Source organism: Capra hircus, chromosome 25 (genome assembly GCF_001704415.2).
Source record: "Capra hircus breed San Clemente chromosome 25, ASM170441v1, whole genome shotgun sequence".
Classification (NCBI taxonomy): Eukaryota; Metazoa; Chordata; class Mammalia; order Artiodactyla; family Bovidae; genus Capra; species Capra hircus.
The window spans coordinates 37,230,896-37,241,655 of record NC_030832.1 but is presented as its reverse complement, the minus strand read 5'-3'; the positions used below and the strand labels follow the sequence as shown (position 1 = coordinate 37,241,655).

The 10,760-nt window shown below is 48.9% G+C and overlaps 1 protein-coding gene across 1 annotated transcript; it reads left to right on the top strand.

Moving 5' to 3' along the window:
• COPS6 (COP9 signalosome subunit 6) lies at positions 7,608 to 10,481 on the top strand. Its single transcript, XM_013974680.2, has 10 exons — positions 7,608 to 7,706; positions 7,921 to 8,046; positions 8,466 to 8,597; positions 8,924 to 9,012; positions 9,111 to 9,173; positions 9,471 to 9,518; positions 9,595 to 9,709; positions 9,796 to 9,888; positions 9,984 to 10,084; positions 10,221 to 10,481. Exons 1-10 carry the CDS (start codon positions 7,640 to 7,642, stop codon positions 10,359 to 10,361), a joined length of 975 nt encoding a protein of 324 aa, XP_013830134.2. The 5' UTR covers positions 7,608 to 7,639; the 3' UTR covers positions 10,362 to 10,481.

Below are 10,760 nucleotides of genomic sequence, written 5' to 3'. Positions count from 1 at the left end.
GAGCCTAGAAGTCAATTTGCAGTTCACTTTTTTGGTGTTTGCCCCAGAATCCAGCCATCTGGTTAATTCCCAGCAAATTCTCAAAAGCCCTACTATTAATTTTTCTTGAGTCTGTGGACTCTGAAATGCCTTGAATCACAGAGAGGATTCCCAAGGTAGTCCATCAAGGTGGAGAAGAAAACATTTAAACTTCTATATAACTTTTATCTAAAAGAAAAGAAAAAAAAATAGAGTAAAAAAATGTAGGCCTTGGTAAGCACAGTTGCCAGAGGCTCTTTTGCCTGCCTCGGCTCTGGCTCTGAGTAGGGGGCTCCTGATCTGGCTGGAGCTCAGGCCCCTCTCCCCTCTCCAGCCCTCCCCTGTCCCCTCCTGTCACCCGGGGCCAAGAGAATGACCGTTAAGAGTGGATGCCAGATGCAAACGTGATGAAACAGTCAATTTGTCCTAAAGATGCAGCTGTGGCTTTTCAAACAGATTAGAGCAGAATTGTAACTGTTTTGTTCTCTATCTCAGAAGAGACTTTCATAAGAATTCATCTTTGAAGTCATCTGGGCCTAAAATTTCTTTATGGAAAGACTTTTCAAATTCTTGATTGAATTTTTTAAGATTGTAAGACTATTTTCCCCCCCCTTTTCTTTCTTTCTTTTTTGGCCACAGCAGGTGGCATGTAAGATCTTAGTTCCTCAACCAGGGATTGAACCGGTGCCCCTTGCCGTGGAAGCTCAGAGTCCTAACCATTGGGCTGCCAGGGAAGTCCCTGTAAGACTATTCATATTTTTATTTCTTCTTGAATCATATTGGGTTTGTTAAGTTCTTTCTATGAATTTATCTGTTTCACCTAAAATCTCTAATCTTCTTGTGTGATGTTGGTACTATTATCTTATTATTGAAATAGCTGATTTTGAGCAGTTTTCAAACAATGTTCTGTGAACCTGTGTGGATCCCTGAGACCAGGTGGTCTGGGAGGTCAAAACTGTTTTCATAAGACAGGTTGTTGTTGTTGTTGTTGTTTTCACGGTATTGACATTTGAAATGATATGAAAGTGTGAAACTGCTAACGCCTTAGCATAAATTCAGGTAGTGGCCCCAAAACTGAACTGTTGTATTCTTCATTGCTATATGCTCATAGCTTTTTTAAAAATCCAGTTTCAAAAAAAATCTGGTTTCACTTAAGAATGTCCTTGATGAAGCAGTAAAAATATTAATTTCATTTTTAAAATAGTAAGCCTTATCAGAGGTCAATAGAAGGAAGGGTACTGGTGGCCTTATGTGGGTCTCACGTCAGACAATAGCCGTCTTCAGAGAAGGATGTCAGGACTTGGTTTAGCGTGGAAGGGTGGGGGTGGGGGGTAAAAACAGAAATCTTCTCAAAAAGTGTGTAAAGAGAGCCAGTTCTCTCTTTTTTTTATATATTTTATTTTTATTTATTTACTTACTTGGCTGTGCCAGGTCTTAGATGGGGCATATGGGATCTTTAGTTGTGGCATGTGGAATCTAGTTTCTTGACCAGGGGTTGAACCTGGGCCCCCTGTGTTGACAGTGTTCAGTCTTAACCACTGGACCACTAGGGAAGTCCCTGCTAAGGAACAATTAACAAGGAAGCTGCCCCATCTTTACTGCTCCAGGGCATCTTGTCTCCCAGAATGCAGAAAAAATTCTTAGCTTATTTGTCTGGGAGCTGCCTTTATGAAGTGACACACTGTGGAAAGAGCTGGCCTGCAAAAGCTGCTGCTTTGAGGGCAAGACCTTTCGCCAGCCCCAACGCCAGCCCAGGAGTAAGGACCACCACTCCACCCTGGTTCTGGATGACCATCGCCACCAGGCCAGTTTCTTCCCATCACTTGGCCCCTCTTATCCAACATCTCAATATAGGACCCCAGAGGACTGAGACAGGCCTCTAAGTACTTGGGAATTCTGGACAGCGGGAGGAAGCAGGCTTGGAGCTATGGAGAGGGACAGACAGGACATCTGGATGTCCTCTATTCCAGCTCTCTGGGTGTGAGCATTCTTAGGGGATCCACTTGAACCTCAGGCTGAATGCGAAGGGCATCCCAGTTAGTTTTTAGCAGTTATTGGAAATTGATGTGTAATTCTGTGGTTCTTTATTCACCTTTCTACCCAATGCCCTAAGATTTTTGCAGGGTGATCGCATTCTCTGCACCCCTGAAATCAGAGAGGCCCCTTACTCCTTGTCTTTTGGTCGATACCTCAGTGCTGATCCCTCTGGGTCACCCCTTTAGACCACATAGCCCGCAACAGCAGCGGCTCTGGGGCATCCCAGCTGTGAGCGCCTCCTGCTCAGTGATTGGAAGTTCCTGGCCTTAGGGAGGTGTCAGTGCTAAGATCCAGTGCTTCATCACACAAGTGACTTAGCCTCTTCAGACTCACTCGCAGGTGGCTCAGTGGTGAAAGAATCCTCCTGCAATGCAGGAGACACAGGAGATGAGGGTTCAATTCCTGGGTTGGGTTGACCCCCTGGAGGAGGGGATGGCAACCCACTCCAGTGTTCTTGCCTTGGGAAATCCCATGGACAGAGGAGCCTGGTGAGTTAACCATCCTATGGGGTCACAAAGAGTCAGACACGACTGAGCACTCTTGCTCACTCAGACTAACTCGTGTGAAGTAGGGGAAGGAGAGTGATGAAGGGCCCCAGACCGTGCGCAGACTCGGAAGGCGGGATCCAGCTCAGAGCCAGGACCGTGAGGGAAGCAGCCACTCCCTGCAACAGCGCCACCTGCTGAAACCCCCATGCTGGGGTAATGCAACTCGAACCTGAGTTAACTAGACAGGAAGAGCCTAAACGGCCTCACTAGTCAAATAGAAATGATATATTTAAAAGTGTAGTCAGCCTGGCTCAAGAACGGTTTTACATGAAAAAGTGGCAGCTACCGCCTTGGGGGAAACCACCTGAAGCAAAGTCATGGATCGATGAGACCCTCAGGGTCAGAGTGCACCCTAAATGCCTGGCTTCGGTTCATCTCCTGCTGGTCCACACAGCTTAGCTTAGTAAGCAGCCTGGCCACTGACTGTGGCCATCGCCCCTTGGTCAGCCTTCTCTTGGGTAATGATCAGGATGGAAGGGATGGAGAGCTCTCTAGACTTATTTTGAAAAATTAAAGTTTCTGCCCTGAGCATCTGTTGGCCTGACACTTCTTTTCTTTCCCTTAATCACTACCCCAGGCTAGCCTGGCCAGTAGACTCTCTGAGTGCAGCCCAGTCAAAAGGAAGCCTAGGGAATTCCAGCTTCATTCTGGCCCAGCCGTCAAGATCTCTTGTTGGGTTGATGTGGTTCCTGGTCACTTGATTGAGGATGCCGCTCTCTCCAGCTCCCCTCCAGTGGCTCATACATGCTGTGGCAGGCTGAACAGTGGCCCCCAAGATTTCTGGGTCCTAATGCTTAGCACCTGTGAATATGGCAAAAGGGGTTTCGCAGATATGATTAAGAATCTTCAGATGGGGAGATTATCCCAGTGGGCCCTGAAGGTCATCCCAAGTGTCCTTATAAGAGGGAGGCAGAGAGAGTACTGTAGAGGGCAAAGCGGTAACGAGACAAAGAGAGACGTTTGAAGACACCGCTAAAATACTGGATTTGAAGCTGAGGAAGAGGCTGTGAAACAAGAAATGCAAGGAATGCAGTTCTAGAACCTGGAAAAGACATCAAAAGGGATTCTCCCCTAAAGGAATGTGGCCCTACAGACACTTTGGTATCAGATCAGTGGAAACTATTTCAGACCTCTGACCGCCAGAATCAGTGTGTGATGTTTTAAGTCATGAAGTCTGTTGTCATTTATTATAGCAAGAATAGGGAACAAAGACATGTGCCAAGGTGGAGGGCGTTATGGGTCTTTGTAAGTTTTTAAAAATGCCTCATTGCTCACACCTGACTCTTCTGAACAGAAGGTCTGGAAATAAGGGATAATTGGAGAAAAGGAGTAGTCACAGTTACTGAAGTGTGACATCCATCAGCATCTGTACTTTTTCTTGTGATGAGAACTTTTAAGATGTACTCTTAGTAGCTTTCATATATGCAATACAATATTAACTGTGGTCCCCAAGCTGTCCTTCAGAATCTCTTCTTTGCAGGCTCTCTGAGCAGACCCTCTGCTGTCTTTCCAGCCAGCCCAGTCACCTCCACTCTGTGGAAGGAAAAGTTAACAAAACAACTAAATAATACATTATGTTTAGTTTTGTTGGGAGAAAAAAGAACCATGGGATGTTTGCTTTACCCTCAGGTTTTGAGGTGTTTTATTTTTTTTCTCTAATACAATGCACTTAAAAAAAATTTTTTTTAACAAAGATTTATTTATGTAATTTTTTGGTCATGGTGGATATTTGTTGCTGCACTTGGGCTTTCTCTAGTGATTGCAGCCATGAAATTAAAAGACACTTACTCCTTGGAAGGAAAGTTATGACCAACCTAGATAGCATATTAAAAAGCAGAGACATTACTTTGCCAACAAAGGTCTGTCTAGTCAAGGCTATGGTTGTTCCAGTAGTCATGTATAGATGTGAGAGTTGGACTGTGAAGAAAGCTGAGCACCAAAGAACTGATGCTTTTGAACTGTGGTGTTGGAGAAGACTCTTGAGAGTCCCTTGGACTGCAAGGAGATCCAACCAGTCCATTCTAAAGGAGATCAGCCCTGGGTGTTCTTTGGAAGGAATGATGCTAAAGCTGAAGCTCCAGTACTTTGGCCACCTCACGCGAAGAGCTGACTCATTGGAAAAGACTCTGATGCTGGGAGGGATTGGGGGCAGGAGGAGAAGGGGATGATCGAGGATGAGATGGCTGGATGGCATCACTGACTTGAGGGACGTGAGTCTGAGTGAATTCCGGGAGTTGGTGATGGACAGGGAGGCCTGGTGTGCTGCGATTCATGGGGTCGCAAAGAGTCGGACACGACTGAGCGACTGAACTGAACTGAACCAAGTTGCTGCCAGTAGGGGCTACTCTCCACTGCAGTGTGCAGCTTCTCACTGCAGTGGGCTCTCTTACACAGGCTCTAGGTGCGCGAGTGTCAGTGGTTGCAGCACACTGACTCAGTAGCCATGGCTTAGTTGCTCCGCAGCATGTGAGATCTTCCTGGATCAGGGACCGAACCAATGTCCCTTGCATTGCAAGGCAGATTCTTAACCACTGGACCATCAGGGAGGCTCTTTAAAAAAAAAAAAAAAGGCAAGCTGGTGATAAGCTGCTCTCTTGGGGAGGCTGCTTGCCTCTTTTTGTTTATTTCGCTGCTGTGGGTCTTAGTTGTGGCATGCGGGATCTAGTTCCCTGACCAGGGATCAAACCCAGGCGCCCTGCATTGGGAGTGCAGAGACACAACCAATGGATCACAAGGGGAGTCCCTACTCCTCACCCTACTTTGTTAGCATACACTTTCCCAAAGCATGTATAAGCAACTGATTCAATTTCAAAGTCATCTTTAGTTTCACAATAACCACTGTTTTTAGTTTTATAGTTATCTGAAAAATGTTTCTAAAGCATTTGAAACAACAAAAAGACAGGAATTCTGTAAAGATTGAAATAGCAATGCAAACTAGCAACTTTAACATCAGTATGATCTTTTTTTTTTTCCGGCCTTCAGTCCATCTGAGAAGCCTTATACTCCTGAGTAGCTTCCTACTATTTAAAAGAGATACATATTTCTGACCTCATTTTTCCTAAATGAGGCATGTGTAGAGAAGTGAAGTTCTTCCATAACCCTCTCACTTGACTGGGAGATTTGTCACTCACTGGGGATCAGAATGAGAGAGACTCTTTCTTATCTTCCCTTTGGCCAGAAGACCTCTCTCCCTGCAGGATTTCTCAGGTCCCTTCCTCTGAGGGCTGCTGGCCTTTTAACTTCTCTTCATCCAGGCTCCATTTAGGAGCGATTGCTTAATTCACAGAAGTCACCCTTATCACAAAAAATCTCCTGGGATCTGCTGGTTCTGGGCACCAGTAGGCTCCGCGAGGTCAAGACACAGGTCTCTACCTGTTCTCTGGGCTTTCCTTGTGGCTCAGATGGTAAAGACTCTGCCTGCAATGCGGGAGACCCAGGTTTGATCCCTGGGTTGGGAATATCCCTTGGAGAAAGAAATGGCAATCCACTCCAGTATTCTTGCCCAAAGAATTACATGAACAGAGGAGCCTGGCAGGCTACAGTCCATGGTGTCTCAAAGAGTTGGACACGATTGATTGACTCTTAGGAAAAATGAGGTCAGAAATATATACCTCTTTTAAATAGTAGGCAGTTGCTCTGGAGTATAAGGCTTCTTAGCTGGACTGAAGGCTGGGGGGGGAAAAAAAAGGTTATTCTGCTGTTAAATTTGCTAGTTTGCATTGCTATTTCAATCTTTACAGAATTCCTGTCTTTTTGTTGTTTCAAATGCTTTCAAAACATTGCTCAGATAACTATAAAACTAAAAACAGTGGTTAGGAGCGCTTTAAGAGGGATTGCTTAATTAACAGAAGTCACCCTTATCATCAAAAAACATCTCCGGGGATCTGCTGGTTCTGGGCACCAGTACGCTTCATATGGTCAAGATTGAGGTCTCTACCTGTTCTCTGGATTTCACTTGTGCTTCAGATGGTAAAGAATCTGCCTGCAATGCAGAAGACCCAGGTTCAATCCCTGGGTCGGGAAGATGACTTGGAGAAGGAAATGACAACCCACTCCAGTATTCTTGCCTGGGAAATCCCATGGACAGAGAAGCCTGGTTGGCTATAATCCATGGGGTCACAAAGAGTAGGACACGACTGAAGCAAATTCACACCTGCCCTGTGTGAGGTAACACTTTGGGTACGGTGCAGACACACAGTGAAAGAGCCAGCTAGGTTGTAGGGGCAATGAGATGGGAGATGGGGTAAAGGCAGTGTACCCAACTTGCTTGGGTGCAGGGGTGGGGAGAGGGCTGGAGTTGGCCAGGTTTGCCAAAGTTAAGTTTGGTAAGATTGATGGAGATGGAAGGTAGAGGGAAGTTGGGAGGGGTTAGAAAACGCTGGGGGTGTTAACAGAAAGAGGAAAGATAACCCGTGTAGACAGAGTCACTCAAGACCAGGCTCCACTGCAAAGCATTCACTCAAACGTCACTTAGGTGTCCCTGTGTCAGGCACGGATTTGGTCATCGGTGTTACAGTGATGAAGGTGACAGAGGGCCCTCAGGTGGGCGTGAGTGAGGCGTGTGAAAGGAGTAGACGTGAGGGCCAGTGTGGCTGAAGCAGGGGAACCAAGGAGCAGCAAAGTAGAGCCCATGGCCAGCTGGTCAGGCAGGGCCCGAATCTTCCAGGGCCCTGCAGGCTGTGATTAGGGATTTCGGTTTTATTCCGAGCGCGGCAAAATGACGTTTCATTCATTCTGCAACAGTCTTAGGAACCAGGCGGCCTTATCCCGGTTTTACTGACGAGGACGATCAGGGTGGGGTTAGGTAATTTGTTCACGGTCAGTTGCAGGCGAAAAGGGGCTACAAACACCTGCCGGATCTCCCTGCCCCGGGACTTCCCCGCAAGGCCCGAGCCTTCCCTGCAAGGCCAAGTAGGAACGGCCCGGCGTGGCCCAGGGTCCGGGCAGGCGTGCGCCTCGGCGACAACGCGCATGCGCCGCCGCCTACGGAAGCCGGGAGGGAGGGGGCGGGGCCGACGCTGGCGGGCGCGGGGGAAATGGCGGCGACGGCGGCAGCGGCGAACGGGACTGGAGGGAGCAGCGGGATGGAGGTGGATGCTGCAGGTAACGGGCCGTGCGGGGGCGGCTTCTGGAGACTTCCTGGCGGGCCTGTCGAGGCCTTCCTAGAGTCCCGGGAGCAGTCGGGATGGCGAGCCGGCAGCGAGCTCCCTGGGTTAACTTGCGGGAGGGATGGATGGCCCGACTTTGCCGTCTCCCGTTCCCGACTCCCGGGAGGAACGTGGGGCCTGGACTCTCACCCCCTCTTTCCCCTCCTTAGTCGTCCCCAGCGTGATGGCCTCCGGAGTGACTGGCAGCGTTTCAGTCGCTCTTCATCCCCTCGTCATTCTCAACATCTCAGACCATTGGATTCGCATGCGCTCGCAGGAGGGGCGGCCTATGCAGGGTGAGTGTTCGGCGTCATTCTCCAGCCTCCTCCCCTCAAATAGTGGTCCTTTCTCCTTCCTTTGCTGAAGCCAGTTCCTCCTCCGCAAATCATCATTTCTCTAGTACTTGGTTCATGTGACCTCAGACCCTCAGGCTATTATTAGAGAAGTTTGAGGATTCCTTTAGTGTTAGTCGCTCAGTCTTGCCCTACTCTTTGTGACTCCATGGACTGTAGCCCACCAGGCTCCTCTGTCCTTGGAATTCTCCAGGCAAGAATGCTGGAGTGGGTTGCCATTCCCTTCTCCAGGGGAATCTTCCTTACCCAGGGATTGAACCCAGGTCTCCTGCATTGCAGGCGGATTCTGTACCATCTGAGCCACCAGGGAAGTCCTGGAGGAGTCCTCACCCTCACCTCTTCTGTGTCCTTTTCTCCTCCAGTGATTGGGGCTCTGATCGGGAAGCAGGAGGGCCGAAATATTGAGGTGATGAACTCCTTTGAACTGCTGTCCCACACCGTGGAAGAGAAGATTATCATTGACAAGGAATATTATTACACCAAGGAGGAGCAGTGTGAGAGGGGAATAGACTTGGGGGAGAAGAGTGGGAGTGGGGGAGAAAGAATGGGGAAGATGGAGAGGGCTGGGGAAAAAATAAACAGAGAAATGGGACCAGAGTAGAGGAATAATGAAGAGAGAGTAGCTGAAGAGACCTTAGAAAAAGAACACATATGGGTTATTCCCCGCAAAGAAAGCAAGGAGTGAGAAAAGACAGAATAGATTAGTTGTTCTACGTGGAGCCAGAATGGGAAGGGGAGAAGCTGGTAAAAACACACCAGGAGTTTCAAATTAAAGGATGATTTAAAGATATACTGTGTGTCCTGGCCCCTTTCTCTCCAGTTAAACAGGTATTCAAGGAGCTGGAGTTTCTGGGTTGGTACACCACAGGTGGACCACCTGACCCCTCCGACATCCACGTCCATAAGCAGGTATACACGTTCACACAGGTACATATTGGGGTGGAGACAAGAGAATGAAGGGAAGGAAGATGGACCCTGACACACATGTGCATCCTCCCTTCTTCCAGGTGTGCGAGATAATTGAGAGCCCTCTGTTTCTTAAGTTGAACCCTATGACCAAGCACACAGATGTGAGTACAGTGACCCCGTGCCCACTTTGTCCTGCCTGCCTGTCGCTCTGCCCCTGCTTTTATTGTATGGCATCTCTTGAATCTTTTTGCAGTTTACCATCTGTGAGACTTTAGTCATTTAACCTTTAAACTGCATTTTCCCCGCATGTGAAAATGGGAATGAGTTCCACTTCAGTAGGTCCTTGGGAAGATTAGCTGAGGAAATGTAATGTGAAAGGGCCCAGTCCAGTTTTGGTGCTTAGTATAGGTTCAGGTGTCTGATGTTTAGTTAAGAGCTGTGCTCTCTCTTCTTCACAGCTTCCGGTCAGCGTTTTTGAGTCAGTCATAGATATAATCAATGGAGAGGTAGGTAATGCCCTACCCTTCAACCCACGCAGCCTGCCCCTGGGGTTTGCTGCTTTTGACTCTGTGCACCCCATAGGCCACCATGCTGTTTGCTGAGCTGACCTACACTCTGGCCACAGAGGAAGCAGAACGCATTGGGGTGGACCACGTGGCCCGAATGACAGCAACAGGCAGTGGAGAGAACTCCACTGGTAAGGGTGGCTGCAGGGGCTCCCTTAGAAGTGGGGGGAAGGTGTGGCCACACACCTTCTCAACCTCAGCCTGACCACCCCCCCAGTGGCTGAACACCTCATCGCACAGCACAGCGCCATCAAGATGCTGCACAGCCGCGTCAAGCTCATCTTGGAGTACGTCAAGGCCTCTGAGGCAGGTAGGATAGTTATCTCCCTGGTCCCTGAAGCACGTTTCCTCTCCCTCCTGGGGAAGTGACAGCATCCGCATTGATGCAGCTTCTTGTGCCTTCAGGCGAGGTCCCCTTTAACCATGAGATCCTGCGGGAGGCCTACGCTCTGTGTCACTGCCTCCCGGTACTCAGCACAGACAAGTTCAAGACAGACTTCTACGATGTGAGTGCAAGGCCCAGGATGGGGAGGTGGGGTTCCCGCTGTCTTCTGCATGCAGGATATGACCGGCTCCTGTTCCCTGGTCACGTGGTGGGGGACCCAGAGCTCCTGGGAAACTTTTTTTTCTGTCCCCTCACAGCAATGCAATGATGTGGGGCTCATGGCCTACCTTGGCACTATCACCAAGACGTGCAACACCATGAACCAGTTCGTGAACAAGTTCAACGTCCTCTATGACCGACAAGGCATTGGCAGGCGGATGCGGGGGCTCTTTTTCTGACGAAAGGGTACTTGAAGGGCTGACGTACAGGGGTCAGACAGCTGTCAAGGGGAGGGGTGCTACACTCCCTTGGGAGAAACCTGTCACTAATAAAAGGGGAGCAGCCCCCAGCACCCCTTCTAGTGGCTCTGTTCTCTCCTGTGGGCACCGTGGATGGCTGAGGGGGAGGGGTTTGTTACTGCAGCATTCAGCACTCACAAAGATGAAATACCTGCCCGAAGCTCAGGAGGCAGTAGTACTGGTGTCCATATTTTTGAGACCAACTGGAGGGGGGTGGGAGAGGAGACCAGTGCGGTCGGGTATGGGTGTCTAGGCAGGCAGAGCAGGAAGTCCCCTCAGATTTACTGAATGCCTGGAATAAGGTAAGCATAAAGGGAAAAGACAAGAATCCAGAAAACT

What these genes read in the sequence shown, in the direction of transcription:
- COPS6 (XM_013974680.2), top strand. Translation starts at nt 7,640, where the DNA reads ATGGCGGCGACGGCGGCAGCGGCGAACGGGACTGGAGGGAGCAGCGGG. An exon ending in GATGGAGGTGGATGCTGCAG is followed by an intron (nt 7,707 to 7,920) that starts GTAACGGGCCGT and finishes TCCCCTCCTTAG; the next exon opens with TCGTCCCCAGCGTGATGGCC. An exon ending in CGTCAAGGCCTCTGAGGCAG is followed by an intron (nt 9,889 to 9,983) that starts GTAGGATAGTTA and finishes TTGTGCCTTCAG; the next exon opens with GCGAGGTCCCCTTTAACCAT.